The sequence below is a fragment of the Fragaria vesca genome, linkage group LG6 (genome assembly GCF_000184155.1).
Source record: "Fragaria vesca subsp. vesca linkage group LG6, FraVesHawaii_1.0, whole genome shotgun sequence".
Taxonomy (NCBI): domain Eukaryota; kingdom Viridiplantae; phylum Streptophyta; class Magnoliopsida; order Rosales; family Rosaceae; genus Fragaria; species Fragaria vesca.
The window spans coordinates 32633530-32653576 of NC_020496.1; the positions used below are offsets into that span (position 1 = coordinate 32633530).

The window sequence follows — 20047 nt, forward strand, 5'->3', positions numbered from 1 at the left end:
ACAGATTAGTATTAGAGGAGGGGTGGCCAGTGTGAGGAATAAACCTTTACAATCAAATTCATATTATATCGCTGATAAGTTGGATGAAAAATATATCTTCATAATACAAATTCCATTTTAATAAAGTAGCATTGGTTTATCACTCTAACTTATACTACACAAAAGGCACAGATTATAACTTTAACAATAAATTTGACTGAAGACATGAAACGACATTTACTGCATAAACCAAATGCCAACCAAAAACTTACCAACTACACAAACATTAACTCGAAACAAAATTCATGATAAAAGAACATTTTTCAAAAATTAACTATCAATTTCTAACCATTAATAGTCACAACATAATTCATGACCAAGTTCAAGATAGTTATAAAACTTTACAGCAAACAACACAACAATCCTGGAAAACGAAATGGAAGTGTTCAACCCATTTACACAGATTTTATATCTACAGTTTAAGTTAATAAACTTGGTATCTTGCTATTATTCTATCCTCTTGCAGGTGAAATGGGTATTAGTATATGAGCCAAACTATTGGAAGGAATAATTAAAAATGGGAAGCAGTCCATGCGATCTATTGTAATTTAAACTTTATAAACTGTACTAAATATTAGATCATATGAATGAAATATGTTTCAAAAACATGAATGAAGAACATATACTTCATTAATGTTGTTAATGACTCATTAGGAATCTATCTAATCACTATCTTTGTCCTGGCCCCAGAAAAAAGAACAACCACCAGCTTTGTTCTTACTTTGTTATTTGGATTTAACAACCGAACATATAAGTTAGTGGAGGAAAGCTAAAGCTGATCGATGAGCTAATATATGTATAACAGAGAGTAGAAGAAAGTGCCAGATTGGTAAGACATATATATAACAGAGAAAAACAGACTCGTGGCTCATATCAGATGAGTGATGCTTAAAGGCCTCACTGATTTTAGGGTCGTTTTAGACACCATTCTTGTTATTTTGCAGAGAGATGGACACAAACTCTATCAGTAAAAGCATCAATCAATTGCTTAAATCGTTTAGAGAAGAGAAAAACTATAAACATGAATTGAAGATCAATCACCCAGAATAACCCATAAATACACACTGCACAAATCTATGTCATGAGTTGAAGAGTGGATGAAGATGCTAACCTGGAATTCTTGGAGCCGATATCAAGCTAGGATTTGGATTATTGAACTTACTACGCACACCTACAATTTATAAATAAAAACCCAGACAAATCCATCCTCTTCTCCTTTCTCCTCTCCTCTCTCTCCTCGATCGTTGTGAAAATCTCTGGAATTGCTCTCTCTGAAAATGAAGTAGGTTTCAAGATCAAATTTAATCGATTACAGAAAATAAAAACTATAAACATGAAAACCACCATGAAATCTGAAAACCAATCTTCAAATCTGGAAACGAATTGGATATGGTTACTTACCATGAATTGGATTCGGTTACTCACCCTTTATAGATACACAAACCCAGACAAATCCCTCCTCTCCTTTCTCCTCCTCTCTGGAATTTCTTGCTGAATGGAAGACCAAGAAAGATAGTCGATGATCTTGTCGAAATTGGTATCTGAAAGATGTTGTCGGTGCTCTCTTCTAATAATAATCAGCAGTTGTCGAGATAAGATACTAACCAGATTGAGCTATACCGATATACATGCACCGATAGGATTCTGCTTCTATTGAAGATTGTGGGAGATTGAGGTGGTGGGGAAATATTGGGCGAGAGAGGAAGAAGAATCTAGAGAAATAAAGAAGAAGCCTGCAGAGAGTTTAAGAATAGTATATAGGTTAAATTTGCTTTTAACAAATCTAAATGCACTTTTTATTTAGAAAATACAGTAGTATCAAGTATTTAACCTCATACTTTAAGTAATAATAATCATAATACAATTATAATGTAAATTTATTGATATAAAGCTCGTATAAAGTAGAAGATCTAAAAACTACATATGGACAAGATTAGTATGGAATTTGGACAATCATAAATCTAGTGAAAGTCTGAAATATATGTCACCACACATTTCATATATTGAAAATCTGGATTATTTTTGTGCTTGTTTATCTAGCTAAGGGCAGCAGGGATAGCATATCTAAGAGAAGGGGTTGAAAAATTACATAATTTAAGTCCTAAAATTCCAATTGAATTTCTTGAGAATTTTTTACTTAGGAAGGGGATAAACAAAACATAAACCAGTTAAAAGATCTCATTGTTCAACTATAAGGTCCCTCGCTCTGTGTGCACCAATGAGGACCTGCAAGAACTATATTTCTGTTTAAAATAACTTGAAACATTCTATTAATGAAAAGCTGTTATAGCATGGCAATGGTGATAGGTACTAATGTGGACACAAGATTAGGGATCCAAATGTAGTACCAAAACTTGTTTTTCAGATAAAGTAAAAAGTTCACACTAATGCAACTAACTAGTCAATGCATATCCTTTCTGAATGCAGTACGAAAAACTGTTTTTCAGATAAAGTAAAAAGTTCACACTAATGCAACTAACTAGTCAATGCATATCATTTCTGAATGGAACATGTCAGACCTTGATACTCAAGAAGATTCCAACAGATTCTGGATGTCTTTCTACACAGACAAAAGAAAATAGGTGAGCTAGTATCATCAGAACCATATTAAAGAAAAAAGTCAATCAATCGAGTTAAAATGTATAACCTCAAATTTGAGAGGTGCTGTCACATGAGCATATCTTTCAACAACCTTCCCTTCTTTGTTCACCAAAAACTTGGTAAAGTTCCATTTGATGCCATTTCCAAAGAGCCCACCTTTCTCCAATTTTAAAAACTTATAAAGAGGAGCCTCATTCTTCCCATTCACCTCGATCTACAATGGCAACATAGATAAGTTTATATTCATGCACGAGAGCTTTTCTTTCCTTACTTAGTTCCTCAGTTGAATTGTAAGGATTACCTTGTCAAAAATTGGATTATCAACAGGGGAATATGGTCCTTACTTTAATGTGTATATTCAACACGCTTCTGTGCACATTTTGCAGCCTTAACCTGTTATAAGGACCAATATGGAGATGAATATATAAACCATGTTGCTGTGCCAGCTTGATGAACTTGATCACATCATATCTATCCGTCAAAAATACTAACATTTTGAAAGCTGTTCATGAGTATAAATGCAGATATATCTTGAGGAAAAGTAGAATTTAAAATGACCTTTTCAATTACCTTACTAGGCTTGGATCTGCCCATCCCAAACATATAGGTTTGTATCATGTCCCAAGCCTCCATCTTTGGCCTTTTGAGTCAAATCCGGTCACATCTGTCAAACCCAGAACATCAAAGATTTAAGCTATAAAAAGGAACAAAAACTATACAAAAATCAAAACTCAGCTATCAACAAAAACACCCTTATACTTGGAGGAAGTAGGAAACTGGCAAAATCGATTAGAAAACCTGCAGACATGAATGCAATTTAAAAGAAAAATCCTAGCAATTAGACATAATTAAATAAAGAAAAGCAAATATACAGAACCACTTACCCATATTTCTCTTCTCCTGGCTCAGCCCAAAAAATATTAACGAATATTACATTAATTGTTTACCTAGAAGACTAAACCCACATACACATAGAAAAGGTAGCAAAGCACCTATACAAAATCTGGAATCAACTAATACAAACAATTTTGGCCAAATCTTTTTTTCATTGTTACAAAAAAATAAATTAAAACAGAAGTCCCCAAAGATTCCCAACTAAATGAATAATATAGAATTGTTTGAAATCTTGAATGTAGTAGCACATACCTATGAATCTCAACACCATCAAAACTTCAAGCAAACTACATAAACAGCAAAACCAAATTCTTTGTTTTCGAGCAGGAACTTAAAAAAAAAAAGAGAGAGAGAAAAAAGAGAACTACCATGAAACTCACAAATAAACAATCTTACCAAATAATAATAAAGTATTAATCAAAAGCTAGAGTACTTGCGGCCTCTTAACTTTTCAAAGCTAGGATGCAGAGATAATCAAAATACAGAAACTTAAATATCTTGTACAGGAAATGTTTGGTATTACCAAGGAGTGGAACACATGGGAGTTATATCAGAGTTGCTGCATTAAAAAGACCCAAAATCAGAACGGAAAACGAAGAAGGAAACAGGAACCCAAATTCTTGGTACATAAATTTTGTAATTGAAAATATGACATATTTAGAAGAACTGAGCATGTACTTCTACTAGTTTCTTAACTTTGAAAATATTATGTATGTTCAATATTTTTTTTTCTTAAAATTTTCTAGCCGATTGATGTCATATTGGAGATTTGGAGTTCGAATATAATATTACTCTTTTGATTATGAGTGCAGCTATTGGGACCTCCAAATTTACTCGGCAAATTTCCACGGGTCTTACACCTACGTAGTTACAGACATCCAAAGCTACTATAAAGCTTCTTCTAGCTCCTCATGTAGTCAAAAAGCTTCATGATCGACGTCTAGCTCGCTGAAGAGTGTATAACAGCGAGAGGAACACAAGAAAACCATAACAAAAAAGAGGAAATCATATTGTAGCTAGGATCAGCCGATAATTACAGAAGAGGAAATCATATTGTTCTGAGCTTCTTTAAATCGATCCTACTCCTACAACTTCTTCATGTGAATTATACGACAGGAAAAGAGTAGGCGGTGACGTAAGGATCCCAAAGCATGTAATTTGGAGGTGAGTCGGGAGCGGCAACTCTCTCTCTCTCTCTGTAATATCCCACATCCGGAGAGGGGTTATGTGCTGTATATGTACATGCCCACCTCCAATCTAACACGAGGCCTTTTGGTGACTCAGCGGCTTCGGAGGGGATGGGTACTCCGAGGTTAAGCATGTTGATGCTAGAGCAATCCCAAGATGGGTGACCTACTGGGAAGCTGCTCCTGAGCTGCCGGAAACAAAACCGTGAGGGCCGGTGGGCCCAAAGCGGACAATATCGTGTTACGGCGGAATGGGTCTTGGGGTGTGACACTCTCTCTCTCTCTCTTTATTTCCTTAAAACCAGTGGCGTAGCCAAAATGGGGCGAGGGAAATCAATTGAACCCTCTGAGTTTTTCAAGTTGAGGCATGATTTGTTGATATGTATGTACTTTTGTACAATATTTGACCCTTATACAGTGCCATTCTGAAATAAAAGAAAGAAAAATTGTCTTCGAATGCTTAGCACAATTGACAGTTTGACACAATCACCAAATCAGGACAGCTTCCATCATATGTCATCATGATTGTTCAATTTTTAATATATCTTACTCATTTTATAGTCATCTATCTATTACATATCTATGCACTTTTTTCATTCCACAATCTGGATGTATTTTATGATAGTGTCAGTTTTCAATTGACAATATTCCCCTATATCTATAAATATATTTAGGTCTATACATTTTAGGCTTCGTTTGGGAATGCGTTTTGGGCAATATAATCGATTATTATGAACATTTTAAAAGAAATTAGTGTTTGGTTAAATGTAAATAAGCTGTGTTATAATGAAGCTCGGGTTCTCTAACCGTAATTTTGAGAAGCAGCTCAAAGCATGCTTTTTCAAAACCAAGTTTCTCAACCGACGCGGAACTTGGTTGATTTTAATGAAAATGTTTACATGCCCAAAACGCCCTCATATTTTTCTGGAGATGACATCTTTTGTCCTCCATAAAGAAAGTTTGATCTTGTCTTCTCTAGTTCTCCTCACTGAACAATCCCCATTTTTTTCTTCGTCTATTCTTTCATTTGGGTCGATTAATCCCTTTCTTTGTGGCTAATTTGTTCTTCAATTCTCCCTTCATTTTTTCTTCAGTTAACTAGTTTTGAATTTGACTTTGTAATTTAGTTTTGAATTTGACTTTACTAATCTAGTTCTTCAATCCCATCATTGATCTTCTACCTGATCAATGTTTTTTCTTCCCCATTCCCATGATGTAATCACTCTAAGCTTAATTTGCTTTTTGGGTTTCTGGGCTATTTGTATATCTTAATTTCCAGAATTAAATGTTTGAAATTTTTATTTTGAATTGGGTTTATGGGCTTTCAAGTTCAACGTTCTGGGAATAAAGCAAAAGTTTTTTTTTTTTTTTTTTTTTGAGAATGAAAGCAAAGGTTAATAGGAATGGTTTTAGTTTCATGTCTTTACTGGTCATTATGCAAATTTACCCTAGTTTTACAATGGGGTTACCAAACACTAAATGGATTAAATTAAAACATAATATAAGGCCCTTTTGCATATATTTACAACAAAATCTCACCATTCATCATTAACTTGTTATCATACCTCTCTTAAAGGAAAGAGTTTTAAATAAAGTGATGTTATTAACACACCTTATTTTGCTATTGACACCCACCCATGCATTTTCCTATCAGTACAAACTTGATTGTGTTTATAAAATTGCCTCCTTAAAGTTGCTTTATGATTGACTCACATCATGAAGGGGGTGTGTGAATAACAAATTACACCACTCTTTTAAATATCATAAAAGAGAAATATTATGTGGCTTTCCAACAAAAAAAATAGTGAAATACTAGTCGATTAGGGTACATAATTCATTATTAAATAAGTAAATATTTTTCTTTTACTTCAAGATGAAAGCTTGACATATGAAAGCTTCAGTAGAGAAGGATTAAAGTAAAAAAAAAAAAAAAAAAAAAAGTAAGAAAACAAGAAGAGAAGGTTTGAAAGGACTCCTATAATGGATGACCTTTTTTGTCTTTTTGGTGTGTGTGAGAGATTTTTTTTTTCTCTTGAAATAAGTGAGAGAAGAACTTTGAAACATGCAAGCATGAGAGACATTAAGATGTATAAGGACCGCCATGTATACATGTGTGTAGTTCCTCCTACATATATCATGTTGGGTTAAACTATTAATGAATGGACTAGAGCTAGACGATCTGGTGCCTTCTTTGTTTTGCGGCCCTGTGCCGACGCACAAACTACACTGCCCCAAGACCGGCACTAATAAAAGGTTAGCAACGGATCAGTTGACACCATTTTAAAAAAGATTTCAAAGTCTATTTAAATTACGAACCTCGTAGTTAAGATTATTTCTGGCTACGACACTGCTTAAAACCCCAAAATTTAAAAACCGTAAAAAGTTAACCATGGGTCTGAAAAAATGATACGAAGGTATCTCTGTACTTGTATCGACATGTACTTTAATGTAAGTACGTTGGATCATAGACTCACCCTTTTTTTTGTTTTTGGTTTTTGTTTTTGGATAGAATAGACTTAATCTCTTAACCTTTTAGCCTTGCAGTAGAAGAAACCTCTTAAGAACCTCCGAAGTAAATGTGAGCCCAATACCCACAATTATTTTTGTTATGCAGATTAAATTTTGAGAACAAAATGTCGTTACGTTGTAGGTTGTAACATCTATCTCTCTCTCCCTATTTCCTTAAAACCAGTGGCGTAGCCAAAATGGGGCGAGGGAAATCAATCGAACCCTCTGAGTTTTTCAAGTTGAGGCATGATTGGTTGATATGTATGTACTTTTGTACAATATTTGGTCCTTATATACTGCCTTTCTGAAATAAAAAGAAAAAAAAAATTAGTCTTCGAATGCTTAGCACAATTGACAATTTGACACAATCACCAAATCAAGACAGCTTCCATCATATGCTATCATGATTGTTCCAATTTTAATATATCTTACTCATTTTATAGTCATCAATCTATTACATATCTATGTCACTTTTTTTCATTCCACAATCTAGATGTATTTTATGATAGTGTAGGTTTTCAATTGACAATATTTCCCTATATCTATAAATATATTTAGGTCTATAACTATCCTATTCTAGCAACCATTACCACAAATAACAAGACTGAAAAAAATATTTGTGATAACAATTACCCTGCCCAACAATTTCAAATACTATTCCAACAAGGGTCAAGATGAGACTTGTAACCAAGAAACCAAGATCCAAGGGCTCAAAAACAAAGAGAAGAAGGGTAAAATGAAAAGACTAAAACATCCTAACTAAAATGTAGAGAATTAGAAGTTATGAAAACTATTTCGAAAATAGAAAGATGAGTGAAGGGTAGAAGTGTGTGTGCCTAGTGTGAACACAAATAAATATCTCATTCATCCACGTGTGTGAAGTGTGTGAGGTGTATGATCCACTAATTATTATTGTTGTTACATACATTTTGAATTTGAAATTTAGATACAAGATGTAACACAATTTGGCTTGGGTTTTCACTTGTGAACTTCTTTGGTCTCGTGCATTGGCCGAGTTGACTCCGTTGACCTTTGTGCCGTAGTCGGAAATCGTCTTTTTTCCCTCAATTGCCCCTTTCTTGACCATAATTTCCTATAAATGAAAAAAACAAAGTAATACTACGAATTAATGCTTGAGTACTCACTAATTTCAAGACGAATAGCGATAGATGCACACATAAATTATGTGTGCATTACACCCCCACACTTGAACTTTGCTTGTCCTCGAGCAAAATAAACAAACACAAATCTAAACTACGCACACAATCAACAAACAAGTAAAAGTGAGTGGTTTCAACTCCTAACCAAAATCCCTTAAAATTCGTCCAACAAAAATACTAAGAGTACATGTTAAAGCATCCCAAGCTCAATTATCGGTCAATAAGTTTACAGTCCATGCCTCTCTAGTGTATGCGCATACCCTGTGTCAATTCAATTCATCATATTCAATCAAGACATACAATAGCTTGAATTCAACCGCTAAACTCACTAGGCATACTCTCAAATCACACAAGTGTTTAGGGTAAAAGTGTATCACTCAAATAAAATTCCAAAAGATGTGCCACCATATGTTTGTTCTTCGATCTCATCTCCCCTAATAAAATTGCAAATTATTTGGATCAATAGGACTTTTGCATGGTTGTAACGGGGCATTGGGTTAAGGTTAATGAAACGAAAGGAAAGGAAAATCAAACCTTCTTAGGAAATTAGCAAAGCAACTTCAAGGACTTTAAAACTCATTTCCAAGTGCTCACTCTCTTGGTAAAGTGTCCACCTTCTATCCTCCAAACTTTTTATTTTCTAAATTTATTGACTTTTTTTTTCTTACTCCTTTCCACAACCTATTTCTCCTTTCGTTTTTTTCTTTTCTTTGGACCTTTTTTTTTTCAACAGTTTTTTTTTTCTTTTCTTTCTCACACTCGCACAATCCAAAACCTCACACTTGTTTGAGAGCACTTGGAACAAGAAGTCACTATCATCGCTTTACTAGCACCTAAGAAGAGGGTCGGTTAGTGTTTAAGCCAAGGGATAGAGTAAATGTGGGTTAACAAATAAAAAGGCTAATATGTTAGGCTCAAAGGGGTTAAGCTAAAGATTACTGTTTAGTAGGATTATGATTAGTTTGGTCATGGTGCTAATCTAGAGCCTCCGTCGTCACCAAAACTGCAATAACTGATGCTCCAGAGATGCAAAGGGGGTGAGACCACTTGTGAACACTACTGACTTCCCGTAAAATTTTAACTCATTGTCAACAGGGAAATATCTCTCTTCAAAGTCGACTGTTCTGCTCTCCAGTTTCTGCCTACTCTGCTCTGACCCTTGCTTACTTGGAACACCAAATAAGAAGCTAGGAAGTTCCAACATGAAAACTGTTTTTCTGGGGTACAGGGCACAACATATAAAAGTTTCAGCTCAAAATACCACCAGGTTAAGGAGTTGTAGCTTTCCAAAGTCAGAGTACAGAAGCTGCACTGACTCTGAGCTTCAGGCCGTAACTGCTTGATAAATAGAGTTCCAGGGCTTCAAAATGAAAACTGTTTTGCAGGCATATAGGTGACATATAGGGCTACATTTCTGGAAATTTTCATGATCAAATCCTTCCCGAGCTGTAAATTATAGGCTCCCAAAGTCACTGCTGAAAACTGGGCGGAAACTGTACTTCAAAGAAACGTGAGTTTTCTCCATGCCATCACTTCACACACCTTCCTACCACCCAATGATGGTCAAATAACCTTATTACCTACAAGATGAAACTCAAAAGATCAAATTACCTAAGGTTGCCTCCCTAGAAGCGCTTGAGATTAAAGACGTCAAGCCGGTCTTCAAACAACACAAACGAAATGAAGAAATTAAACACAAAGGAAAAGAAGTGGAAAAGCGGCCCAAAGCTACCTAAATAGGTACACCACGGCCTTGGAACACAAAGAGGTGCTCCACACTTCCTCTACAACACAAACTAAGATACACAAACATTTTTTTTTTGTGGCATAACAAGTTGCCAAACATTTTTCATTATTTCACACACAAAGAAAGAAGCAAAGAGGAAACTACAAAGAACATGCAAGTGACTAAATGACCATGTGAATAACAGATTTCTCCTCTTGCTTACTTGTACAAAATAAAATCAAGTTACTGATTCTCCAATAAAGAACCAATTCAATTTGTCATATAAATGAGAACCCTACCCTAAATCAACGAACCATAATATCAGTTAGCACCCGCAGATAACTCCCATCACATAAATTCTCCCAAATCCCTAATTCCCACATCGTATACCAAAGAAGATGATTTTAACTTCTGGTATCAAAATCACGATGGACGTCTAAGTGATTTTTGCAATAAATGAACCCCAACTGAAAAGAAAAGAAAAACAGGACCAGCTCAAATTCACAAACATTAAAAAATGAAAATCTAGGGAAAATTGAAAGGATTACCAAGACCACAAAAATAGACGAAGTCACTACCGTCCAGAGCCAACCAAATCCAAAACCTCCCTAGTCCCCTTCACCATAATTTCAGTAGCTGATACCATGACAACAATAAGAAAACCCATAATCAGCATCCAATTTACACAGAACCTGAATTAAAAATTGAACAGAAAATTTGTTAAAGGTATACCGCAGCCACAGATAGGATACTGCAATCAACTTGTATACTGCAATCAACCCTATACCCAATCAGTTAAAAACCAACGGCAACAGTAAACAAAATCAAAACCCACAAAAACATAATTATTGAGGAATCTGAAGCAAATAGACATGCATGATTTTCAATTGGAACTGTGGCCATATGCATAAAATACATGAGCAGTGGAATACCTACTGAATCTTTTTGGCTTCAAATCAAAGAGGATTCCCAATACCACCAACTTGTAATTACACACACAGCAGAATACTACCATGTTCGTTAAGTTTAACTAATCTATTCCTAGTTAATTTGTGTATGTTAACCTGTATTGAAAAGTATACTTTATACTTTATAGCAATATGCAAGTCCAATGGCATTCCTCATTTCTTTACTTCTCTGTGCCCATCATAAAGTATATGTATCCACAATAAAAGTCTAATCACATTTTCTTCTCTTTGCCAATTATTAAGTATACTTCTCTTTGCCTAAACTGTAATCAGACCAAATGGATTGCACCACACAATACAAACTAATCCATACAGATTATAAATGTCATCAACAACTGAGTTTAATTTTAGCTACAAATTCCAAACTACTATTGGCAAGGAACACTGTTTTGGATGGCTTCTATCAAATTGTAAATCCAAGAAATTCATGAAACATGGAAATACAATTTAATAGGCATCATCTATCTGTAAAAATTTCCCAAACTGCAGTCCTTCTCAACCTTAACAAAGACCTTTATAACATTTTAATTCTGAAGCATTTTACTTTACCATGATAATGCCATGGCTCAGAGTCAGGTAAATGTGGTTACGGTATCACCCAGGAAAATTGAGCAAGCAACCCTTTGAATAAGACGTGCAAACAAAAAGAATAAACACAAATGGTTTTGGCTCTTGATAGCCTAGTGTTGCAGTGGTTGCTCTTCCTGTAGTAGTGGTGGTATTATTACCTAAGTAGTTTTCCTGCCTCAATAAGATCACTAAGCCTTTCCCTATTGACAAATAAAGTCCAGCAGTCAGCTATTGTCATTCATACTGTCCGAAAATTGCAGGCACATTCATACTGTCTGAAATTTTTAGAAATTTACCTTTGCAATTGTGAAAACTCGTACCCAGAAGCTCTGATATTTACCTTTGCAATAGTAAATTTTTTTGAAGGATCAGATTTCATATTCTATTTTTTTCTATGACATCATCACCTGCAAAGAAAAAATGAAGTATATAGTGGACTTCAGTGTTAAGCCAACAGAATGAAGACAGAGAAAAAAAAACCATCTGAAGTTCTAATACATTTAAAAAAAAAAAATATACATGAACAAAAGGAAATAGAGATAACAATAATATCTACCATTGATATGCAAGACCTAGCACTTACAAGTTTGAAGCACAATTCTCAAGCACGAACACCAATCTTCTAAAACTCTAATGGATCAGATAAAAACTGTAAATAAACATGACTTGAGAGCCACAAAACCCAAACTAAGTGTAAACTTCAAAAATTCATTTTTCACATGAGAAGCTTTAGAAATCTGGCTTGAAAATCAGACACGGACAATCACAGCTACCGAAATCCTCTTTCTCTCTGTCACAAAAAAGCGGTCTCAATTCAAAATTCGATACCCATATCTCAAATTGCCAATAAATGAAAAACACAGAACCAAATTTCAAATTTACCATGAAAAAAGAAAACCAAATGATAACCCAAAACCAAAACTGATTTCAAACAAAGAATTACCGAGACTGCTATGCCAATCGACCGGACAAGAACAACAGAAAAAGCATTACACTTCAATAAGAGGATGGTGAAAAACAGGAAAGGAGATAAAAGCAATTGAACTAGTAATTACATTCACCATCTTTAGTTTCCAGCCAGGTCCAGTGATATCTGCAATTTTGTATTCTGGTGGCACTCGAAAGCAAAAAGAAGAAAGAAAGAAAGAGAAGTCATATTGATACTCAGATTAAGCAAACATGAAAATTAAATCAAGCAGATGAAAGCAAAGTTTTCTTTCTTTGAAGCCACTATATAATCGATACAGTTTTCTTTATTTGAGTACATTGCATGTAAAGTTTGTAACTTTACCTGAAAAAATGCTTAAAAATGAAACTCAAATCAGCAAGTTATATACTGAAATTCGGTGCAATTGATCATTGAGGTGCTAGACTGCAGCAGAGACAAAACCCAAATCAGCTCATATCAAGGAAACAGAAAACCCGGTCCAAAATAACAATGTGCATCACATTCTTCATCAGATAAAACATGCTGTTATGTTTGAAAAGATATCGACTGCCGAAGATCAAAGCAATTGAGCTAGTACTTACATTCACCATCTTTAGTTTCCAGCCAGGTCCAGTTTTCTCTCCAATTTAGTATTCAGGTGGCACTCGATAGCAAAAAGAAGAAAGAAAGAAAGAAAGAAATGAAAATCAGATTGAAACTCAGAAAGAAAGAAATACAGTTTTCTTTATTTGAGTATATTGCATGTAAACTGTAACTTTACCACTGCTAAAAAATGAAAATCAAATCAGCAAGCTATATACTGGAATTCGGTGCAATCGATCATTGAGGTCCTAGACCGCAGAACAGACAAACGCCGAATCAGCTCAAATCAGGTAATGGGAACGGTTATCCTTCTTGAAATGATAAGCTCAATCTCAAACGGTATAAAAACCACACAAAAACGGAATGAAAAAATTTGAAAATTCAAAAGCACTCAACTTATCTATTCGATCTGAGCAGAGGATTGGGAACTTCCCAAATCTGTAGTCCCACGAATCCATCTTGGGGAAAATTTATATTGCACTCTTTGCATTGAAACACCAAATTTTATGCCAACAAAAAAAAAATTCAAATGAAAACACAACAAAAATTCAAATGCAAACGCAAAAGCCAATAAAATCGAGCATAACAACATCAAGAATACACCTGAGAAACTAACAAATTGGATCCCGCCCAAAATCAACCAAACTCGACCAAGCACATGTTAACAAATCCTCCATAGATTTTCACTCAAAGATATCTCATCGGCTCTACACCGAAAATGGAAAAAAAATATATGGATAGAACCAAAAGAAAAGGATAAGAAATACTGAGACATTAAAGCTGCTCAAAATATGGACAAATTAGATAATGCTTGATCCTATAGATGAAGAACGACACCCTCTATAAAAAAAATGTGAGATTTATACCCAATTGAGGAGTTCAAGAACCAGATAAGTCCCTGAATCCAACAGGTTCCATACTGAAAAAGAACAACAGTAGCCTGACTTCACATCTCAAAAACATTCTTAATACCCAGTCGAAATAGCAAATAAATGTTGATTAAAAAGTACTCGAGGTACCCATCGAGTCTGAGCCATCAATTATGGATTTAATAACCCATAAGGCAATGCAATTGTACCAATGAAAGAAATTTCGACCCAAGCAAAAAAAAGAAATCAATTCTAATGATACCAGACTTCCTACAACTACAATTCTATCACTGAAGTTCTTGTCAATTGTTGACAACCGAAATGAATATCTCGATAGCAAAACAATCGCTCTACAGGTAAATCGACACAGTGAATACGAAAGAACATCAATGGATGATGCATATCACCAGACAATGGAATATTTCGAAAGTTCTACTCACCTCAAACACTTCTCCCAAGGCAAGCCTTCAACTTCTATCCCTCTCTTCCAAATCGCCAGAGCTCCCCCTAGCCCCTGCAGTCCCCGTCAGTATAACCGTTTCTAAAGTTCTTGAAAAAATAAAATACCAACTGCTCCTCGTACTACTCAGACCTCATTTAAACCAATGATAAAGTAAAATGAAATTAGATATAAAAAAATATATATTTAAATAAATAAAATCGGGACATCACACAAATGATAACCCATAACAAAAATTGAAATCAAACAAAGAATTACCCCGACTGCTATGCCAATTGACCGCACATGAACAACAGAAAAGGCATTGCACTATAATAAGAGGATGGTGAAAAACAGGAAAGATGATTGAAGCAATTGAGCTAGTACTTACATTCACCATCTTTAGTTTCCAGCCAGGTCCAGTTATCTCTCCAATTTTGTATTCTGGTGGCATTCGATAGCCAAAAAGAAGAAAGAAAGAAAAATCAGATTGAAACTCAGATTAAGCAAACATGAAAATTAAATCAAGCAGATGAAAGCAAAGTTTTCTTTTTTTTTCGAAGCCACTATACAACCGACACAATTTTCTTTATTTGGGTACATTGCAGGTAAACACTGTAACTTGACCTGAAAAACTGCTTAAAAATGAAACTCAAATAAGCAAGCTATATACAGGAATTCGGTGCAATCAATAAGCCTTGGCAATGTGCTTTACGTTGAATGCTCTTGATAATTATTATTATGCAATTATTATTATGCAGAACCACACATTATATTTAAGTGCGCATGTAAAATAAGCAAAATGTGCACAAAAAAGACTCTAGAGTCATTGTGTGTCAAGAGATATGGGTCTTCAAAGATGACTGAGCTGCAGTCTCAGTTTTGCATTTTATGGCTCTGACCCCTGCCTCTTTGAATGGGGACTGAAACTTCATCTTCTTTCCATTGAAAATTCTGTTCACACAGTGAAAAAGTAGAGACCCGGAGCTTGAAGTAATTATTCCTTGTAGATATCTCACAGTAGCTAGGCAAATTTGACACACAGTTTCTGAAATCTGCTGCTGACCCCAAGTCACCAAAACTGCAATAACTGATGCCCCAGAGATGCAAAGGGGGTGAGACCACTTGTGAATGAAAGGTTACACACAATACTGACTTCCCGTAAAATTTTAACTCATTGTCAACTGGGAAATATCTCTCTTTAAAGTTGACTGTTCTGCTCTCCAGTTTCAGCCTCCTCTGCTCTGACCCTTGCTTCACCAAATAAGAAGCTAGGAAGTTCTAACATGAAAACTGTTTTTCTGGGGTACAGTAGACATGTCAAGGCACAACATATAAAAGTTTCAGCTCAAAATATCACCAGGTTAAGGAGTTGTAGCTTCCAAAGTACAGAAGCTGCACTGATTCTGAGCTTCAGGCCGTAACTGCTTGATAAATGGAGCTCCAGGGCTTCAAAATGAAAACTGTTTTGCAGGCAGATAGGTGACATATAGGGCTACATTTCTGGAAATTTTCATGATCAAATCCTTCCCGAGCTGTAAATTATAGGTTCCCAAAGTCACTGCTGAAAACTGGACTTCAACCAATCGTGAGTTTTCTCCATGCCATCACTTCACACACCTTCCTACCACCCAATGATGGTCAAATAACCTTATTACCTACAAGATGAAACTCAAAAGATCAAATTACCTAGGGTTGCCTCCCTAGAAGCGCTTGAGATTAAAGACGTCAAGCCGGTCTCCAAACAACACAAACGAAATGAAGAAATTAAACACAAAGGAAAAGAAGTGGAAAAGCGGCCCAAAGCTACCACCACGGCCTTGGAACACATAGAGGTGCTCCACACTTCCTCCGACACAACACAAACTAAGATACACAAACATTTTTTTTTTTGTGGCATAACAAGTTGCCAAACATTTTTCATTATTTCACACACAAAGAAAGAAGCAAAGAGGAAACTACAAAGAACATGCAAGTGACTAAATGACCATGTGATTAACAGATTCCTCCTCTTGCTTACTTGTGCAAAATAAAATCAAGTTACTGATTCTCTAATAAAGAACCAATTCAATTTGTCATATAAATGAGAACCCTACCCTAAATCAACGAACCATAATATCAGTTAGCACCCGCAGATAACTCCCATCACATAAATTCTCCCAAATCCCTAATTCCCACATCGTATACCAAAGCAAGTGATTTTAATCACTTCTGGTATCAAAATCACAATAGACGTCTACGTGATTTTTGCAATAAATGAACCCCAACTGAAAAGAAAAGAAAAACAGGACCAGCTCAAATTCACAAACATTAAAAAATGAAAATCTAGGGAAAATTGAAAGGATTACCAAGACCACAAAAATAGACGAAGTCACTACCGTCCAGAGCCAACCAAATCCAAAACCTCCCTAGTCCCCTTCACCATAGTTTCAGTAGCTGATACCGTAACAATAATAAGAAAACCCATAATCAGCATCCAATTTACACAGAACCCGAATTAAAAATTGAACAGCAAATTTGTTAAAGGTATACCGCAGCCACAGATAGGATACTGCAATCAACTTGTATACTGCAATCAACCCTAAACCCAATCAGTTAAAAACCAACAGCAACAGTAAACAAAATCAAAACCCACAAAAAGGACGAACCAAGTCATTACCAGCGCAAGCCAAGTTGACGTGTATTAGAAAATACCTTTCAACTATTTAGTGCACTTAAACAAACCAAGTCATTACCAGTGCAAGCCTACAAATCCCAAACAGCCAAGAAATATGAGTAGGCCAATGACAAATAAAAAGAAGAGGGTCGGTTAGTGTTTAAGCTAAGGGTTAGAGTAAATGTGGGTTAACAAATAAAAAGGCTAATATGTTAGGCTCAAAGGGGTTAACCTAAAGATTACTGTTTAGTAGGATTATGATTAGTTTGGCCATGGTGCTAATCTAGAGCCTCCGTCGTCTCCAAAACATCACAAATTTGATACAAAGCCTCGAGAGGTCTAAAACAAGTTCTAGAGATGCACACCAATTGGAATTTGCACACGTGTAGAACAAGTGACATGAAAAATGCATGTTCACAATATAAGGCTCAAAATATCTCACAATAGGTCATGCATGTCGCATACAAGTCTAGAAATATGCTCTTTCAAATCTAACAAATTGAAGTAACTAGGCCATGTGCATACACTACAAAAGCATAATCCGTGAAAGTCACTAACCAATGATTGAGTTCAAGCGACTTAAAACATGCTCACTCTTTCATTCAACTCAAATGTCGACATATTCATCATCAAGACTAGTCAAAGAAGATATATAACCACTCAATTTCACAAGAAAACACAAATCAATTTCACAAGAAAACACAAAGAAGAAAAAAAAAAAAATTAACAATGGCACACAAAAAGAAAAAGAAAGGTTTATACAAACCTCACCCCCACACTTGAACTTAACATTGTCCTCAATGTTAAAATGATGGAATCAAGCAAAAACCGCAATGAGAAATTCAAGTGTGAAGAAAGGTCGGGCGAAGGCCCAAAATAACTAACAACTATGGTCAAGAAAAGTGAAAGAGTACTCCCTTTGTAGATCTCCCAATGCACACGACCTTTGGTGAAGATACGAATAAACTATGTAATTATATTAGTTTTCAGCATATATATAACACTAAATGTAGATATATATAATGAGAGAGGATGAGAAGCGGACGTCCGCACTTTAAGCCTAGTGCGGACGTCCACTTCACATCCGGCCTGTATATATAATATATAAGCAACTTTATAAATAGGTATATATATATATATATACAGAGAGGATGTGAAGCGGACGTCCGCACGTCTGTTCTCCGTCGTCTCACGCCGGCGACGGCTTCTCTCCTTCCCGAACGACAGCACAGGCTTCCAGGACGGCTTCTCTCCTTCCAAGACCGGCCGACGACAAGTTTTCCGGCCGGATTGAAGCTTTGGACGGAAAACACCATGATTGATCAAGGTTGGCCGGAAAAACTTGTCGCCGGCCAGTCCTGGAAGGAGAGAAGCCGTCTTGGAAGCCTGCCAGTCCTGGAAGGAGAGAAGCCGTCCTGGAAGCCTGCCATTCCTGGAAGGAGAGAAGCCGTCCTGGAAGCCTGTGCTGTCGTCCAGGAAGGAGAGAAGCCATCGCCGGCATGAGACGGCGGAGAACGGACGACGTCCGCACTTTAAGCCGGAGTGCGGACGTCCGCTTCACATCCATCCTCTATATATATATATATGTATTAAAACTCCGGGTTGTCACACTCCACCGTCCTTAGAGAAATTTCGTCCCTGAACTTTATAAAACCTTAAATCTAAAAAATTATGACTTGTACTTGAATTCAGCCAGCCACTGCGATATTCGGACAACACCATTCACTTGTCTATTTCCACTAACCAATAATACTGAGACTAGAAACCCATAATCAAAACGTTATAAACCCACACAAAAAAAGTGCAGGTCTAACATGAAGAACATGAAGACATGATTCTTCAATGGTAACTCAACTAACAACCAGCCTTTCATATTAAAAATTGATACAACTGACATAATTCTCCTTTATAAATCAATGCCAATATAACGGCAGATTAAAAGCAACTGTTATGTAGCTATCATTGTAACTATTGAAAGCTATGTAACTGGCAATGTAACTAGCAATGTAACTACTAATTATGTGACTTGGACATGTTTCTGGCAATGTAACTGGAATGTAAGTATGAAGTAACTAACAATATAACTACTCATGTCACTGTTGAAAGCCATGTAGTTGGTCATGTGACTGATTCATGTAACTAACATTTAACGGACATCTGCACGTAACTGGACATATAGCTATTAAAAGGCATATGTAACTACCTAGGTAACTATCCATCTATAGTTACATGGATAGTTACATATGTAGCTTAATGTTGTTACACAAGTCATTTACATAATAATTGCAGCATGATGCAGTTGCGGTTCTTGCTGCGTATTAGAACGAAAATTTATATTAAAAGCAACTGTTAAAATGCATATGTAGCTATCCCTATAACTATTGAAAGCTATGTAACCGGCAATGTAACTACCAATGTAACTATCAATGTAACTACCAATGTAACTACCAATGTAACTACCTTTAACATAACATGGACCTGTTGCCGCGACTGTTAAAATGCATATGTAGCTATCCCTGTAACTATTGAAATCCATTTAACTTGCAATGCAACTAGCAATGTAACTAGCAATGCAAGATTTATCACCAAACATCAATCTTATTTATCTTATAGAAAAGCATGTAAAGAGAAGGGTATTTGACTATATCTTGATCTCTTAAATGTATTTGATGAGTAAAAACACATATAACAGTGAAACATATTATAGTTCCAACTACGCAAAATTTATCTTTTTTAGAGAAAAGCTTTAACATCCTCATAATTCAAACTAAGCAACTAACATGACTTTCTCCAGCTCAAGTCTAGAAGTATTTGAACTCATAACTAGAAATCAAGGCAGTACTGCAAGTCGTGGACGTACTGTACTATAAAATTGACGCATAAACCACACAGTGATGGA

At 35.6% G+C, this 20047-nt stretch overlaps 1 protein-coding gene across 1 annotated transcript; it reads right to left on the minus strand.

Moving 5' to 3' along the window:
* Nucleotides 1-2566: 2566 nt before the first annotated feature.
* Nucleotides 2567-3273, minus strand: LOC101311789 (probable phospholipid hydroperoxide glutathione peroxidase-like). Its single transcript, XM_004306135.1, has 3 exons — nucleotides 3211-3273; nucleotides 2687-2854; nucleotides 2567-2599 (listed from the first exon to the last, which is right to left on the minus strand). The coding sequence occupies exons 1-3, from the start codon at nucleotides 3271-3273 to the stop codon at nucleotides 2567-2569; spliced, it is 264 nt and encodes an 87-aa protein (XP_004306183.1).
* Between the last annotated feature and the right edge of the window lie 16774 nt (nucleotides 3274-20047).